The 19336-nt window shown below is 43.3% G+C and overlaps 1 protein-coding gene across 4 annotated transcripts in view; it reads left to right on the top strand.

Annotated features, from left to right (window-relative positions):
• The window catches only part of nebl (nebulette), a 433041-nt gene that overhangs the window by 393554 nt on the left and 20151 nt on the right, over nucleotides 1-19336 (top strand). For all 4 annotated transcript variants that reach the window (XM_068013576.1, XM_068013582.1, XM_068013591.1 and 1 more), the window contains one exon: nucleotides 12922-13046. In XM_068013576.1, coding sequence (XP_067869677.1) covers nucleotides 12922-13046 — 125 coding nt within the window. The remainder of the gene's footprint in view (nucleotides 1-12921; nucleotides 13047-19336) is intronic.

The following is a 19336-nucleotide window of genomic DNA, read 5'->3' as shown; positions in this document are numbered from 1 at the left end:
CTTTGTCTTCCCGGTCTTCCTCATGGCCTGCAGACTTCTCAAAGTCTCTAGAATTTATCCAAAAATCAGAAGTCAATAGTCATTTGGTTTTCCAGTATGCGGAGCCCAGAAGTCTGGGCACAGCAGAGCCACCTGTTAGTAATTGCAACTCCTATTTACATTTTCAGAACCACTGGCTCCTTGTTTATGATCTGAAAGTCTGGGAGGGCGAAACCCATTGTGCTTTAGGTGTTACAACCTTGCCTTCTGCTTTTCAAAAGGGTTTTAGATAGGGGTTTTTTGCTGTGTGGGTAAACAAGATCCCTGTCTTGTCCTTAAGCAGAGTTGATGTGAGGTCACATGGCTCTTCTGAGTCCATCTTTACACTACATAAAAAAATTACAGTTCTTAAAAGATAATCATGCTACAAAGTCCAAGGTTCATATCAATAGGAAGATAGCGAGGACCTGGAGTATTGTGCACAGTTTTGGTTTCCTTACCTAAGGAAGGATATACTTGCCATAGAGGGAGTGCGACGAAGGTTTACCAGACCTATCCCTGGAATGATAGGATTGTCCTATGAGGAGCGATTGAGGAAACTGGGTCTATATTCTCTAGCGTTTAGAAGAATGATAGGTGATCTCATTGAGGCATACACAATTCTAACAGGCTCGACAGGGTAGATGCAGGAAGGATGTTTCCCCTGGCTGGGGTGGGGGTGGGGGGGGGGGGTCCAGAATCAGGGGACACAATCTCAGAGTAAGAAGTAGGCATTTAGGACTGAGATGAGGAGAAATTTCTTCACTCAGAGGGTGGTGAATCTTTGGAATTCTCTACCCCAGAGGGCTGTGGAAGCTCAATCATTGAGTATATTCAAGACAGAGAACAATAGATTTCTAGATATTAAAGAGATCAAGGGAAATGGGGATAGTGCGAGAAAATGGCATTGAGGTAGAAGATCAGCCATGATCTAGTTGAATGGCGAGCAGGCTCGATGGGCCGAAAGGCCTACACCTGCTACTATTTTCTATGTTCCTTTAATCAATGTGGGGCTTGAAGCATGTTGCAGGAGGGAGTGCTTCAGGTTCTTGGGGCATTTCGACCAGTTCTGGGGCAGAAGGCATCTATTCAAAAGGGACAACTTGCACGTCAACAGGACTGGGACCAATGTCCTTGGGGGAGGTTGACTAGTGTGGTTATGCACCTTATTCCTCTTTTTTACTTCTATATGCTGGTGCCCATCCCCCTGCCAATTTTTGGCAGAGGGATGGGCACCAGCATATAGAAGTAAAAAAGAGGAATAAGGTACATAAAGGAGTTAGGGTGTTGGACATTACTAGAGAAGGGAGTAGTTGCATATTCAACGGGAGCAGACTGAGAAGGACGATGAGGAAGGTAAAGACAAGATTACAATGCAAGTATGAAACGCACAAGGTGTGGTGCTTAAAGTTAGTGAGCTACAAGCACAAATACCAGTATGGGAATATGATGGAGTGGCAATAATGGAAACGTGGCTTAAAAATGGTGAGGACTGGGAACTTAATAAACAAAGATACAATTAGAAGAAGCACTGAGGGTAGCAAGGGCACGGAATGTACTCTGGGTGGGGATTTCAATGTCCATCACCAAGAGTGGCTCAGTAGCACCACCATTGACCGAGCTGGCCGAGTCCAAAAGGACGTAGCTGCTGGACTGGGTCTGGGAACCAACAAGACGGAAAAACCTACTTGACCTCATCCTCACCAGTCTACCTGTCATAAGTGCATCTGTCTATGACAGTATTGCTAGGAATGACCACCACACAGTCCTTGTGGAGACAAAGTCCCGTATTCACATTGAGGGTACCCACCATTGTATTGTGTGGCACTACCACCATGCTAAATGGGATAGATTTCGAACAGATCTAGCAACTCAAAACTGGGCATCCATGAGATGTTGTGGGCCATCAGCAGAAGCAGAATTGTATTCAATCACAATCTGTATCCTCATGGTCCGGCATATGCCCCACTCTACCAGTACCATCAAGCCAGGGGACCAACCGTGGTTCAATAAAGAGTGTAGGAGGGTATGCCAGGATCAGCACCTGGCATACCTAAAAATAAGGTGTCAACCTGGTGAAGCTACAACACAGGACTACTTGCATGCCAAACAGCGGAGGAAGCATGCAATAGACAGGGCGAAACGATCCCACAACCAACGGATCAGATCTCTTAGAGTTATACAACACGGAAACAGGCCCTTCGGCCCATCGTGTCTGTGCCGACCATCAAGCACCTAACTATTCTAATTCCATTTTCAAGCACTTGGCCTGTAGCCTTGTATTCTATGGCGTTTTAAGTGCTCATCTAAATACTTCTTAAATGTTGTGAGGGTTCCTGCTTCTACCACCTCTTCAGGCAGTGTGTTCCATATTCCAACCACCCTCTGGGTGAAAAAATGTTTCCTCAAATCCCCTCTAAACCTCCTGCCCCTTACCTTAAATCTATGCCCCCTGGTTATTGACCCCTCCGCTAAGGGAAAAAGTTTCTTCCTTTCTAACCAATCAATGCCCCTCATAATTTTGTATACCTCAATCATGACCCCCCTCAGCCTTCTCTGCTCTAAGGAAAACAACCCGAGCCTTTTCAGTCTCTATTCATAGCTGAAATGCTCCAGCCCAGGCAACATCCTGATGAATCTCCTTTGTACCCTCTCTAGTGCAATCACATCCTTCCTATAGTGTGGCGTCCAGAACTGTACACAGTATTCCAGCTGTGGCCTACCTAGCGTTTTATACAGCCTCATCATAACCTCCCTGCTCTTATATTCTATACCTCGGCTAATAAAGGCAAGTATCCCATATGCCTTCCTAACCACCTTATCTACCTGTGCTGCTGCCTTCAGTGATCTATGGACAAGTACACCAAGGTCCCTCTGACCCTCTGTACTTCCTAGGGTCCTATCATCCATTGTATATTCCCTTGTCTTGTTAAGCCGCTGCTCCGCCCATCTTACCAGCCCATCTATATCGTCCTGTAATCTAAGGCTTTCTTCCTCACTATTTACGACACCACCAATTTTCATGTCATCTGCGAACTTACTGATCATACCTCCTATATTCACGTCTAAATCATTAATGTACATTACAAACAGCAAGGGTCCCAGCACCGATCCCTGCAGTACACCACTGGTCACAGGCTTCCACTCGCAAAAACAACCCTCGACCATTACCCTCTGCCTCCTGCCACTAAGCCAATTTTGGATCCACTTTGCCAAATTGCCTTGGATCCCATGGGCTCTTACCTTCTTAACCAATCTCCCATGTGAGACCTTATCAAAAGCCTTACTGAAGTCCATGTAGACTACATCAACTGCTTTACCCTCATCTACACATCTAGTCACCGGCTCGAAAAATTCAATCAAGTTAGTTAGACACGATCTCCCCCTGACAAAGGTCTAAGCTTTGCAGTCCTGCCAGATCCAGTCGTGAATGGTGGTGGACAATTAAACAACTGACAGGAGGAGAAAGCTCCACAAATATCTCCATCCTCGATGATGGGGGAGCCCAGCACATAGAGCAAAATACATGACTGAAGCATTTGCAATAATCTTCAGCCAGAAGTGCCGAGTTGATGATCCAACTTGGCACTCCTCCTGAAGTCCCCAGCATCACAGATGCCAGACTTCAGCCAATTCGATTCACTCCATGTGATATCAAGAAACGAATGAAGGCACTGGATACTGCAAAGACTATGGGCCCTGACAATATTCCAGCAATAGTACTGAAGACCTGTGCTCCAGAACTGGCTGCGCCCCTAGCCAAGCTGTTCCAGTACAGCTACAACACTGGCATCTGTCCAGCAATGTGGAAAATTGCCCAGGTATGTCCTATGCACAAAAAGCAGGACAAATCCAACCCGGCCAATTACCCTATCAGTCTACGCCCCATCATTAGCAAAGTGATGAAAGGTGTTGTCGACAGTGCTATCAAGCGGTACTTGCTCAGCAATAAACTGCTCACTGATCCTCAGTTTGAATTCCTCCAGGGCCACTCAGCTCCTGACCTCATTACAGCCTTGGTCCAAACATGGACAAAAGACGTGAGCTCCAGATGTGGGGTGTGAGTGACTGCCCTTGACATCAAGGCAGCATTTGACTGAGTATGGCATCAATGAGCCCTAGCAAAACTGGAGTCAGTGAGAATCAGAGAGAAAACTCTCCACTGGTTGGAGTCATACCTAGCATAAAGGAAGATGGTTGTGGTTGTTGGAGGTCAATCATCTCAGCCCCAGGACATCAATGCAGGAGTTCCTCAGTGTAGTGTCCAAGTTCCAACCATCTTCAACTGCTTCATCAATCACCTTCCCTCCATCATAAGGACAGAAGTGGGGATGTTCACTGATTGCGCAATGTTCAGCACCAGTCACGACTCCTCAGATGCTGAAGCAGCCCATGTTCATATGCAGCAGGACATGGACAACATCCAGGCTTGGGCTGATAAGTGGCAAGTCACATTCCCGCCACACAAGTGCCAGACAATGACTATCTCAAACAAGATAGAATATAACAATCCCCCCCTTGTCATTCAATGGCATTACCATCGCTAAATCCCCCACTGTCAACATCCTGGCAGTCACCATTGACCAGAAACTAAACTGGACCAGCCACATAAATGCTGTGGCTACAAGAGCAGGTCAGAGGCTGGGAATTCTGTGGCGAGTAACTGACCCCCCCGTCTCCCCATTGCCTGTCCACCATCTGCAAGGCACAATTTAGGAGTGTAATGGAATACTCTCCACTTGCCTGGATGGATGCAGCTCCAACAACACTCAAGAAGCTTGACACCATCCAGGACAAAGCAGCCCTCTTGATTGGCACCCCATCCACCACCTTCAGCATTCACTCCCTCCACTACCGATGGACAGTAGCAGCAGTGTGTACCATCTACAAGATGCACTGCAGCAAGTCACCGAGATTCCTTCGACGGTACCTTCCAAACCTGTGACCTCTACCACCTAGAAGGACAAGGGCAGCAGATGCATGGGAACACCACCAAGTTCCCGCCAAGCCACACACCATCCTGACTTCGAACTATATCGCTGTTTCTTCATTGTCACTCGGTCAAAATCCTCAAAAACCCTTCCTAGCAGCACTGTTAGTATACCTACACCCAACTGACTGCAGCGGTTCAAGGAGGCAGCTCACCACTACCTTCTCAAGGGTAATTAGGGATGGGCAATAAATGCTGTCCTAGCTAGCGAGGCCCACATCCCAGAAACCAATAAAGAAATACAAATGAACATACGAATTAGGAGCAGGGGTAGGCCACTTGGCCCCTCGAACCTTCTCCGCCATTCAGTAAGATCAATGCTGATCTGATTGTAACATTAACACCACATTCCTGCCTACCCCCAATAACCTTTCACCCTCTTGCTAATCAAGAATCTATCTACCTCTGCCTTAAAAATATTGAGTCTGCTTCCATCGCTTTTTGAGGAAGAGAGTTCCAAAGTCTCTCAACCCTCTGAGAGAAAAAAAAATTCCTCATCTCTGTCTTAAATGAGTGACCCCTTATTTTTAAACAGTGACCCCTAGTTCTAGATCCTCCCACAAGGCAAAACATCCTTTCCACATCCACCCTGTCAAGACACCTCAGGATCTTATCTGTTTCAATCTAGTCACCTCTTACTCTTCTAAACTCCAGCAGATACAAGCCTAGTCTGTCCAACCTTTCCTCATAAGACAACCCACCCATTCCAGGTATTAGTCTAGTAAACCTTCTCTGAACTGCTTCCAATGCATTTTCATCCTTCCTTAAATAAGGAGACCAGTAGTGTACACAATACTCCAGTTGTGCTCTCACCAAGGCACCTACCTTCCGGGAGAGCAGCGGAGAGGAGCAGACCGGCGGGAAGAAAAAGGAGCGAGGAGCAGATAAATACAGCCCGAGGATCACGGCCTAGAGCACTTACCTTCCGGGAGAGCAGCGGAGAGGATTCCAGGCACACTGGAGTTTGAAAACAAAGTAAACAGTGATGTCACAGGAAAGCTGCAAGGTGATTGCTTGGTGAGTAACTGCTGTTGGGGAATTACTCTAAATTGCTGAATTAGTACATTACTGTTAGGGTGTGTGTGTAAATAGCTTAATAATAAGGAACAAGTGAGTAGCTTTTTTTTTGAGTAAGGTTTATTTTAACTCGTGAACTGCATTGATTTTGATTACAATTTATCAGCACTAGTAAGGTTTTATTAATAATTCTAAGCTGTTGTAGTATTGGTATGTTTTGTTTTTAGCAGTAGCAAAGGGTCAACTAATAAATAAAAGAATGGCAGGTTGCTCCAACCTCAAGAGTGCACCTCCTGTGCTATATGGGAGCTCCAGGATGCTTCCCGTATCCTGGAGAACCATTTGTGCAGGAAGTGTTGTCAATTGAAGCAGCTTGAGCTCCGGGTTTTGGAACTTGAGCGGGACAGCCGGGGATGAGAGCTACATAGATAGCATGTTCATAGATGTGGTCACCCCACAGCTTAAGAGTATGCAGGGAGAGAGGGAATGGGTGACCACCAGACAGTCAAAAAGAATCAGACAGGTAGTGCAGGAGACCCCTGAGTGCATCTCACTCTCTAACAGGTATTCAGTTCTGAATACGGAGGAAAGTGATGCTTCACCTGGGGAGTGCAGCCAGAGCCAAGTCCATGGCACCACGGGTGGCTCAACTGCACACTGGGTTACAGGGAAGACTGCAAGAGCCATAGCGACAGGTGATTCAATAGTCGGGAACAGACAGGCGTTTCTGTGGCAGCAGGCGTGAATCCAGGATGGTGTGTTGCCTCCCTGGTGCCAGGATCAAGGATATCACTGAGCGGCTGCAGAGTATCCTGAAGGGGGAGTGTGAACAGCTAGCAGTCGTCGTCCACATCGGAACCTATGACATAGGCAGAAAGAGGGATGTGGTCTTGCAGTCAGAATTTAGGGAGCTAGGTAAGAAATTGGCAAGTGGGACCTCAAAAGGAGTAATCTCTGGATTACTCCCAGTGCAATGTGCAAATGAGTATAGCAATAGAAGGATAAGACAGATGAACACGTGGCTGGAAAGATGGTGCAGGAGGGAGGGCTTCAGATTCCTGGGACATTGGGACCGGCTGTGGGGGAGATGGGACCTGTACAGGCTGGATGGGTTGCACCTGAACAGAGCTGGGACTGAGTTCCTTGCGGGAAGTTTTGCTCGTGCTGTTGGGGAGGGTTTAAACTCGTTTGGCAAAGGGATGGAGACCTGAGGGTAGACTCAGCTGGGACAAAATCAGAAATTAAAATGGAAGGCAGAAAATTAATGGATGAGTTTGGAATTCAGAGGAACCGAGGGCTAGAAAAAAAAAGGCAATGTTCAAGGGTATCTATTTCAATGCAAGGAGTATAGCAAATAAAGCAGATGAGCTGAGGGCACAGGTAGACACATGGCAGTATGATATCATAGCTATTGCATAAAAATGGCTTAAGGAGGGACAGGAATGGCAGCTCAACATTCTTGGTTACTGGATTTTCAGATGCGATAGGGAGGGGGATAAGAAAAGAGGGGGAGTGGCAATTTTGGTCAAGGAAACTATTACAGCTGTGAGGAGGGATGATATGTTGGAAGATTCATCAAATGAGGCCTTATGTATTGAGCTAAGGAACCGAAAAGGGGCAATCACACTGATGAGAGTGTGCTATAGACCCCCAAAACAGTCAGAGGGAGATAGAAGAGCAGATATGTAGGCAAATCTCTGAGAAGTGCAAGAACAATAGGGCAGTAATAGTAGAGGATTTTAATTACCCAATATTAACTGGGATAGTTTTAGCGTGAAAGGAATTGAGGGAGCAGAATTCTTGAGATGCATTCAGGACAACCTTTTTGGCCAGTATTTAGCAAGTCCAACAAGAGAGGGCGCAGTTTTAGACTAAGTTTTAGAAAATGAAGATGGGCAGGTGGAAGGAGTGGCAGTGGGAGTGTGTTTTGATGGTAGTGATCATAATTCAGTCAATTTTAACATAATTATGGAAAAGGACAGAGATAGAACAGGAGTTAGAGTTCTCAATTGGGGCAAGGCCAATTTTACGAAACTCAGGAGTGATTTAGCGAAAGTGGACTGGAAACAGCTACTTGAAGGTAAATCAGTGTCAGAACAGTGGGAGGCATTCAAAGGGGAGATTCAAGGGGTTCAGGGTAAACATGTTCTCACAAAGAAAAAGGGTGAGGCAGCCAAATCTAGAGCCCCATGGATGTTAAGGAGCCTCCAGGGTAAGATAAGGCAGAAAAGAAAAGCTTATGTCCAACACCAAGAACTCAATACTACAGAAAGCGATAGGAGTATAGAAAGTGGAGGGGTGAAATCAAAAAGGAAATTAGGAAAGCAAAGAGAGGGCATGAAAGAATATTTGTAAGCAAAATCAAGGTGAACCCAAAGATGTTTTATCAATACATTGAAAGTAAGATGATAACTAAGGAGAGAGTAGGGCCTATAAAAGACCAAAAAGGTAACCTATGTGTAGGGGCGAAAGATACTGGTATGGTTCTGAATGAATACTTTTTGTGTCTGTCTTCACAAAAGAGGGGGACGATGCAGATATTCTAGTTAAGGAGGAAGAGTGTGAAGTATTGGTTGTGATAAACGTAGGGAGAGAGGAAGTATTAATGGGATTAACATCCTTGAAAGTTGATAAATTACCATGGCCAGTTGTTAAAAGAAGCAAGAGAGGAAATAGCAGAAGGTCTGACTATCATTTTCCAGTCCTCACTGGATACAGGTGTGGTGCCGGAAGATTGGAGAGCTGCTAACGTTGTACCTCTGTTTAAAAGGGGAGCGAAGGATAGACTAAATAATTACAGGCAAGTCAGCCTAACCTCAGTAGTGGGCAAATTATTGGAATCAATTCTGAGAGACAGGATAAACTGTCACTTAGAAAGGCACAGGTTAATCAAGGATAGTCAGCATGGATTTGTTTAGGGAAGATCTTGTTTGACCAATTTGATCAAATTTTGTGAAGAGGTAACAAGGAAGATACATGAGGGTAGTGCAGTTGATCTGGTGGATTTTAGCAAGGGGTTTGACAAGGTCCCACATGGCAGACTGGTTAAAAAAATAAAATCCCATGGGATCCAGGGAAGTGCAGCAAGGTGGATATAAAATTGACTCAGTGGCAGGAAACAAATTGTTGACGGCTGTTTTAGTGACTGGAGGGCTGTTTCCAGTGGCATTCTGCAGGGCTCAGTACTGGGTCCCCTGCTTTTTGTGGTGTACATTAACGATTTGGACATAAATGTAGGGAGCATGATCAAGAAGTTTGCGGACAACACAAAGATTGGCCATGTGGTAGATATCAAGGAGGATAGCTGTAGGCTGCAGGAAGATATTGATGGTCTGGTCAGATGGGCAGAAAAGTGGCAAATAGAATTCATCTTGGAGAAGTGTGAGGTGATGCATTTGGGGAGGTCAAACAAGGCAAAGGAATACACAATTAATGGGAAAATACTGGGAAGTGAAGAGGAAGTAAGGGACCTTGGAGTGAATGTCCACAGATCCCTGAAGGTAGCAGGATAGGTTGATAAGGTCGTTAAGAAGGCATATTTAATAATAATAGTAAAAGCAAAATACTGCAGATGCTTGAAATCTGAAATAAAAACAAGAAATGCTGAAAATACTCAGCAGGTCTGGCAGCATCTGTGGAGAGAGAAGCAGACTTAATGTTTCAGGTCAGTGTCCCTTCATCAGAACTGATATATATTCTATGGAATCCTTTCCTTTATTAGCCGAGGTATAGAATACAAGAGCAGGGAGGTTATGCTGGAACTGTATTACTCATTGGTTAGGCCACAACTTGAGTACTGTGTGCAGTTCTGGCCACCTCATTACAGAAAGGATGCAATTGCACTAGAGAGGGTACAGAGGAGATTTGCGAGGATGTTGCCAGGATTGGAAAAATGCTACTATGAGGAAAGATTGGATAGGCTGGGGTTGTTCTCCTTGGAACAGAGAAGGCTGAGTGGAGATCTGATAGAAATGTATAAAATTTTGAGGGGCCTGGATAGAGTGGAGATGAAAGGCCTATTCATCTTAGCAGAGAGGTCAGTGACGAGGGGGCATAGATTTAAAGTGATTGGTAGAAAAATTAGAGGGGAGATGAGGAAAAACGTTTTCACCCAGAGGGTGATGATGGTCTGGAACTCACTGCCTGAGAGGGTAGTTGAGGCAGAGACCCTCAACTCATTCAAAAGGAGTCTGAATATGCACCTCAAGTGCTGTAAGTTGCAGGGCTATGGACCAAATGCTGGAAGGTGGGATTAGAATAGGTGGATCGTTTATTGGCCAGCACAGACATGATAGGCCAAGTGGCCTCTTTCTGTGCCTTAAACCTTTGATTCAAGGCCCTGTATAACTGAAGCATAACCTCCCTACTTTTGTATTCAGTTCCTCTTGCATTAAACAGTAAAATTCTATTAGCTTTCTTAATTACTTGCTTAACCTGCATTCTAATGTTTTGCGATTCATACACGAGGATACCCAGATCCCTCTGCATCTTAGAGCTCTGCAGTCTGTCACCATTTAGATAATAAGCTTCTTTGTAATTCTTCCTGCCAAAATGGACAATTTCACAGTTTTCCACATTATACTCCATTTGCCGGATCTTTGCCCACTCACTTAACCTATCGATATCACTTTGCAGCCTCCTTATGTGCTCTTCACAACTTACTTTCCTACCTATATTTGTGTCATCAACAAATTTGGCAACCATACCTTCGGTCCCTTCATCCAAGTCATTTATTTAATTGTAAAAACTTGAGGTCCCAGCATTGATCCCTACTCTCTGTTTCCTGTTAGCTATCCAATCTTCTACCAATGCCAATACATTACCCCCTCCACCATGAGCTTTTATTTTCCGCAATAATCTTTCATGTGGTCACTTATCAAATGCCTTCTGGAAATCTAAATACACTACATCCATCGGTTCCCCTTTATAACTGCACATGTTACTTCTTCAAACAACTCCAATAAATTGGTTAAACACGATTTCCCTTTCACAAAACCATGTTGACTCTGCCTGATTACCTTGAAATTTTCTAAGTGCCCTGCTATAACATTTTTAATAATAGCTTCTAACATTTTCCCTAAGACAGATGTTAAGCTCACTGGCCTGTAGTTTCCTGCTTTCTGTCCCCCCTTTTTGAATAAAGGAGTTATTGGAGTCCTGCACTCTGGATCCCACTACCTCATGGGACACCTTGCCCAGTGTGTCCAAAGATCTGCAGCTCGACATTTGGCCTGCTCAGTCACATGAAGATCCATGACTGAAACTCGAAACTCGCGATCCTGAATAGATGTCATCCCGAATTGAGTGACATCCGATGACCATCGCAGAAATGCATATCATCTAGAAAATGCACTGCAGCAATTTGCCAAGGTTCCTTCAACAGCACCTTCCAAACTCTCAATCCCTCCTATCTGGAAGAACAAGGGAGCAGGTGCGTGGAAACGCCGCCACCTGCAAGCTCCCCGCCAAGTCACATACCATCCTGATGTGGAACTATAGCAGAGTTCCCTCATTGTCACTGGGCCAAAATCCTGGAACCTCCCTACCTTACAGCACTGTGGGTGGTGTACCTACAGCACAGGGAGTGCAGCAGTTCAAGAAGGCAGCTCACCTCCACCTTTTTAAGGGCAATTAGTGATCGGCAATAAATTCTGACCTTGCCAATGACACCCACATCCTGAGAACCAATTGTAAATAAAATGAAAGTAGTGGTGTTTATGGCACACAGTCAGCTTATAGGGTCCACAAAGCAGTCTTCACATTTGGAGACAGTTGTGTAGAGGGAGTGGATTAGGGAGTTGTTTAGACGAGCTGCTGGAGGTCATCCAGTGAAATTGGGGAATGCAGTGTCAACTACAAGCCAGCAGAGGTTCAGTAAGATATCTGGTAGAGGTGTACACAATCCTGAGTATTAATAGTTATCAGGAAGTTCTGGTTCACCAAAGAATGATCAACGCATGGAATTGATTTCCAGTTGGAATGAAAGCCTTGGACTCATTGAAGAAGCAATGAATCAGGTGTGTTAAGCTCACTTTACATGCTGGGTCTGATGTGACATCTTGGCTTATTCAGCAAAAGTTATTTGGACACACTGAGGTAGAAATGGTTAGCATTTTGCACATAATTTGAGCGGAAAACATGTACATGGATTCCTGCATCTAATCTGCGTCGGCAGCATGGTCACCATATTAGTTCTTACTGATTTTAAGCATACCTGGTGGCTGCCTGAAATAAACATTGAATCAATTTAGATATGAAGAGCTGTGCACCTGTTTGTGAGAAATGTGTGGAGCAAAAATCTAAGTGGAGCATTACCTTGATCTGGAACCCTGGAACTTTGCTAACATGTTGGTAATTTCTTTCACTATTGAACCATCAAGAGATGTCTCGCTGGCCTCTGATCCAAGTTTAGTAGCCCTTACTTGGGCATCGGGAGATATTTCGCATTCTGTTGTGGCTGATTTTAACGCCACTGGTTTAGGCAGCAGGTGAGTCTCCTGCCAGAAAGCAGAAATGCAAATTGAGTGTCTAGGAAGTATGGGTAAACCTGTTGGGAGGCCAGCAAAGCCCACTTGGGTAAGTATAAAAAATCTTTCCTTAATGGGGTCAAGATAAGCAGGATGAAAACCTGGGCATTTGTCCGAGTTGTTCCCTGAGTCTAGTCAGAATTTTGAGCCCTTCGTGTAGATTAAAATTACGCACAAAAATTTGCAGCTCAAAATTTGATCTTATCCTAACAGCTGACTGGGGTTTAGAGCAGGGCACCTGAAGTTTATTCAGAACAATAGAATTTACATTGTGTATGTATACATGCAAATACAAAATCAAATTAAAACGTGTTGAAATTGTAATCCTTTATTTTAGATCTTGACTTTTTTATTATTATTATCAATTAGCTGCTGTGCTTCCTGGAGCTTACCAGCAGATGCATTCCCCTCGTTCTCCTGGATATGGCTATATGCATCAGTCCAGCGTTTCCTCTATGAGGCCGCAGCATTCTCTTCCTCATCCAATCAATGTGGTGAGTAGACCCTAGTGTCTTCACTGATTAATGAGTCATAACAGCAGAAGGGGGCCATTCGGTCCATCGAGTCCATGCTGGAGACATTTTTTTACATTTTATTTATCATTAGGTTAATTATTAATTTGTTCAATTTTAAAGAAAAGTTAATTTTCCATGAACTAACTGAACTTCATTTTCCTTAAACATGGGCAAGCATTCATGATTATAAACTTGTTTATATACCTCCTAACAGGGTTAGTAGCAAAGCAAGTGTGACAGACCATTAGTCTTGGCATGTTGGAATTGTATTTTCATGCTTGGAAGGAAGTGGCCAATTGTTCAAAAAGCTTAAACTTACTAAAAAAAAAAAGGAACCGGGTGGAAAGCCAATAAAATATGTATGTGCTTCATGAAAAGCATTTAAATTATAGACCACATTACATAACTTTTTAACTGAATGACACACAGCATCATTATTATACTGCTTTTGGTTTATGGAATGAGTGCACTGTGAAACAGACTATTTCACCCCTGAAAAATTGTCCAACTTTACATTACTGAGTAGGCCCAAAACATCACATTTTGCATTTAACAGTAAATAAATTTCAAATGATTTTGAACACCAAAAATAGCAATCATATCACACAATAGCAATCATAATCAGCATATAGCAATTAATTTAGTACAATATCTTAATAGAATTAATGAACTTGAAATTTATTTTTTTAAGTTCTTTCATCAATTATTATTTCCAAGAGATTAACTTCAAATTAATCGCTTAATGATCTTATTCTTTTCTCTCCCAAGTATCCATTTGACTGTATATAATGCATATCACTCCCTTTTTAAAGAGAGTAGTTTTACTCCTCATTATTGAGAAAGTAATCTCATTTTTTAAAGCACTGATTCCCGAGCTGATTTAAGGTACTTTGCCACATGATATCACACTTACTAAACTTTCATTACACATGTTATCACACATCAGAAATACAGTTTACGAGTTACTCAGTAGCCCAGAATTTCCTGGAACTAGTGCGGAGTTACTCATTTCGACTTCTCAGCTGTTTTGGAGTTAGCTGAGGGGACCCCTACCTCGTATCCTGTCACATGATATCACAAATGCATAGCCTCTTGGAATGGTTCCATTCCAAATAGCAGGGGTCATGACTTGGGACTAGCTTGAGAGATTCTAAGGAACCATAGGCCTCAGAAGAATCATGCTATTTGGTTGGTTATCTTCCTCTTCTAGCCAGTTGTATGTGGTCCTGTGGAGCCCTTACTCTCAAACTAGCCTAAATTTTAAGACATGTGTTTTCAATTCCTGATGGTTCTAGAGGGAAGCCCCATTACGCTTGGCTGTCAGCAGCTGAGCAAATCAAAGAAAATATCAGTGACTGTTTATTTTCAGTATATATTAAATGAAAGAGTACACAGAATAAAAATGCACCTCTAATTTTGCTTTCCCCTTTAAAGGAAAGAATATCTTTTTGGGCGCACTTAGATTTTTCAATTGAATCAGGAAAAAATTATACACTAAACTGATTAAGATTTATATTTCCTGATTTTTTTTTCTGAGTTTCAAACTGAGTGTGTACTGATTAGTGTTATAACCATTTGTTAACATTTGACTCCTTTAGTTTGTTCAGTATGATTTAAAGTTGGGATGAACTATAATTGTTTCTTTAGATGTGGTAATGTTTTTTATCTTTTTTATTATAACTAGTAATGACTCATGGAACTGTAGAAAAAATTGCTATAAAACCATTTTCCCTATTTTGATGTAACTGAACACATTACCACACGATCGTCATAAATATATCCTGTTCTCAGCTATGTGAATAAGTATGGATTTTTCAGAATCTGTGTGATAACTTAGATGAATGATTTTTGTGAAATTTCCTGAAATAAAACAAATGCAGAAGTTGCACCACAATAGACTTGCATGCCAATACTTGTCAGAGTTTATAGATTTCTTTAACTTTAGACTTTGGACATTGCCTGCAATTTTTTAATTGATCAGCCTTGGCTTTTTTTTATTCGTTCATAGGATTTGGCATCGCTGGCTAGGCCAGCATTTATTGCCCATCCCTGATTGCCCTTGAGAAGGTGGTGGTGAGCCGCCTTCTTGAACCGCTGCACACCATGTAGGGTAGGTACACCCACAGTGCTGTGAGGAAGGAAGTTCCAGGATTTTGACCCAGTGACAGTGAAGGAATGGCGATATAGTTCCAACTCGGAATGGTGTGTGGCTTGGAGGGAAACTTGCAGGTGGTGGTGTTCCCATGTATCTGCTGCCCTTGTCCTTCTAGGTGGTAGAGGTCGTGGGTTTGGAAGATGCTGTCGAAGGTGAACTCTTAGTAGCAGGGCGTTTGCCTCTGAGCCAGAAAGAAGGTCACAAGTTCAAACTCCACTCCAGAGGCTTGAGCAAATAATCTAGGCTGACACTTCACTGCAGTGCTGAAGTAGAGGTGCACTCTTTTAGATGAGGCATTAAACTGAGGCTGCATCTGGGCCCTCAGATTTATGTAAAAGATCTCATAAAACTTTTCAAAGAAGAGCAGTTGTCCTGGTGAACATTTTATCTCAAGCAACACCACCAAAAACAGAATATCTGGCCATATTGTTGTTTGTGGGAAATTCTTGTGTGTAAATTGGCTGCCATGGTTCCCCTACATTGCAACAGTAACTGCACTTTAAAAGTACTTAATTGGCTGTGAAGTGCTTTGGGTGACCTGAGATCATGAAAGACACTATATAAATACAAGTTCTTCCTTTTTCTGGTTAAGGGAACCGCAGCACAGCAACTGCACAGTGAAGGCAAAAAGGGACTTACTACACTTGCAAAAGCAGTTACGGTTTATTCAGTTGAATAAGTCCTGATAAATGTTCTATTTATGGGAGTAGATGTTTTCTAGATGTAGAAGTAGATGTTTTGAGTGAGGAAATAGGAAATAGCAGAGGGTGTGACCATCATTTCCCAGTCCTCACTGAATGCAGGTGGATACAGGATTGGAGAATTGCTAACGTTGTACCTCTGTTTAAAAAGGGAGCGAAGGATAGACCGAATAATTACAGGCCAGTCAGTCAACCTCAGTAGTGAGTAAATTACTGGAATCTATTCTGAGAGACAGGATAAACTGTCACATAGAAAGGCACAGGTTAATCAAGGATAGTCAGCATGGATTTGTTAAGTGAAGATCTTGTTTGACCAACTTGATCGAACATTTTGAAGAGGTAACAAGGAAGATACATGAGGGTAGTGCAGTTGATGTGGTGTCCATGGATTTTAGCAAGGCTTTGGACAAGGTCCCACATGGCAGATTGGTTAAAAATACAAAATCCCATGGGATCCAGGGAAATGCAGCAACGTGGATACAAAATTGGCTCAGTGGCAGGAAACAAATGGTAATTGTTGACATCTGTTTTAGCTTCTGGAGGGCCGTTTACAGTGGCGTTCCACAGGGCTCAGCACTGGGCCCCCTGCTTATTGTGGTGTATATTAACGATTTGGACGTAAATATAGGGGGCATGATCAAGAAGTTTGCGGATGACACAAAAATAGTCCGTAGATAGCGAGGAGGATAGCTGTAGGCTGCAGGAAGATATTGATGGTCTGGTCAGATGGGAAGAAAAGTGGCAAATAGAATTCAACTTGGAAAAGTGCAAGGTGATGCATTTGGGGAGGTCAAAAAAGGCAAAGGAATACACAATTAATGGGAAAATACTGAGGTGTAGACGAAGTAAGGGACCTTGGAGTGAATGTCCACAGATCCCTGAAGGTAGCAGGACAGGTTGTTAAGGTCATTAAGAAGGCATATGGAATCCTTTCCTTTATTAGCCGAGGTATAGAATGCAAGAGCAGGGAGGTTATGCTGGAACTGTATAACTCATTGGTTAGGCCACAACTTGAGTACTGTGTGCAGTTCTGGTCACCTCATTACAGAAAGGATGTAATTGCACTAGAGAGGGTACAGAGGAGATTAACGAGGATGTTGCCAGGACTGGAAAAATGCAGCTATGAGGAAAGATTGGATAGGCTGGGGTTGTTCTCCTTTAAATAGAGAAGGCTGAGCGGAGATCCGATTGAAATGTATAAAATTTTGAGGGGCCTGGATAGAGTGGAGGTGAAGGGGCTATTCACCTTAGCAGAGAGGTCAGTGACGATTGGGCATAAATTTAAAGTGATTGGTAGAAAAATTAGAGGGGAGATGAGGAAAAACGTTTTCACCCAGAGGGTGGTGATGGTCTGGAACTCACTGCCTGAGAGGGTAGTTGAGGCAGACACCTCAACTCATTCAAAAGGAGTCTGAATATGCACCTCAAGTGCTGTAAGTTGCACGGCTACGGACCAAATGCTGGAAGGTGGGACTAGAATAGGCCAAGTGGCCTCTTTCTGTGCCTTAAACCTTCTATGATTCTATATCCATACACCATAGAAGAGATTCCTGTTGACCAAGGAACATGTCAGTTTTGCTCTTTTATGTCCTAAAGGTTGCTACAAGTTGTTTCTGACAATATCCTAAAGATGGGCACGTTATTCAGGGTTTTCAAATAGGATTTGCTAACCAATTTTGGACCTTAGTGGTACAGAACACACCAGCAACACAAATATCTGTGATTCAACAAAAGATATAAAAATGCAAGCAAAAAGGGCATTCATCCAGTAAGTTTGTTATTTCCACAAATTATATATAATTTGTCCTATATATTGAAACCTACTCACCATACCACATTTTCTGACAGTTGTGGCCAGCTATGCTTAAAATGATCAGGATGAAGTTAATCTACGCAACTCCAGGATATTAGTCTAGCATTGCAACTCATAACAGTTGCACACTACTGGTGACATTTCCATGATTCTTGCAACATGGGTGCCATGATTTTGCAATGTGTTTGATTGCTTTTGAAAACATTTCGTTAGAACTTTATGATTTTTTTTGTACTTGTTATTGAAATGTGCACAAGGCAACTTTTATTGCCTGTCCCTACTTGCTCTAAGAAGGTGGTGGATCATCCTATTTTGCAGCAATTGGTTTTGCATTGGAATGGTTTGCTAGACCACTTCAGAGGGCATTGCATCCAGCGTGTAGTGTGGAACTGGAATGATGTTTGGATCAGGTGGGCGTAACAGTGTGTCAATCTGGACAGTTACTGTAGCTGTGATCATCTTTCATGTTCTTGCGACTATTGTGAGTTGGACCACCTCCCGGTCCCTCTTGTAATGACGATTTATCATTGGCTAAATGACTTCTAAAGAAACTTGAGATGGATGGTGATCTGTGGAGATCAATGCCATGCAGTCCAGGGTGCCAAAACCTTTAGGAAAAGCTATGGAGAACCCGCAAGGGTTGTGCTTACCTTGACGGGCTTGTCCCGGATAAGAAAATGTTCCCGCAATGGTGCCAGATGTAGCATCACGCTGCACAAAGTGTACATGCTGCACCAAGGCTAGATGCACCAGCTAAAATGTCCTCCTGCACACAAACTATTGAAGAGGATCTGAGACGAATAACATTGTACTACCTGCCCTATTGGCATCTGATTCGAGCAAGCAGATACAATGGAACAGAAGAGCCAACAGGAGATTATGTAAAAGAGGTTGAGGATGAGTGCCCGCTAATCTGCAAGGACAGGTCACCATTAGTCATCATGACAAGAAGGGAATTGAAACTGAGACGGCCCTGAATGGGGTATGCATATGGGCCCAGGAAGAGCAGAGGAGAACACTAACTACGAAGGTGTGATCATCAAGCTTCAATGCGACTGAACACACTCAGTAGACTTTTGTTTTATTCGTTTGTGGGATGTGGACATCACTGGCTAGGCCATCATTTATTGCCCATCCCTAATTGCCCTTGAGCTGATTGGTTTGCTAGGCTATTTCAGAAGACAGTTAAGAGTCAACCACATTGCTGTAGGTCTGGAGTCACATGTAGACTAGAGCAGGTAAGGACAGCAAGGACATATGTGAACCGGATGGGTTTTTACAACAATTGGTCACCATTAGACTAGATTTTAATTCCAGATTTATTAATTGAATTCAAATTTCACATGGGATTTGAACCCATGTCCCCAGAGCATTAGCCTGGGGCTTTGGGTTACTAGTCTAGTGACATTATCACTACGCCACCACCTCCCCTACCCTGCCCACTACCCTGCCGATGGGTTGTTCTGCAATAGATGCAACATGGCGTATCAAACTGTTGATCTTTTCAGATCACACCTGGCAAAAAAGTACCAGATCAAATCTATGAAATAGGAACATAGGAACATAGGAAGATAGGAACAGGAGTAGGCCATTCAGCCCC

The sequence above is a fragment of the Heterodontus francisci genome, chromosome 2 (assembly GCF_036365525.1).
Source record: "Heterodontus francisci isolate sHetFra1 chromosome 2, sHetFra1.hap1, whole genome shotgun sequence".
Taxonomy (NCBI): domain Eukaryota; kingdom Metazoa; phylum Chordata; class Chondrichthyes; order Heterodontiformes; family Heterodontidae; genus Heterodontus; species Heterodontus francisci.
Note: the sequence above shows the minus strand (reverse complement) of the source record. Positions and strands in the feature narration are given on the sequence as shown.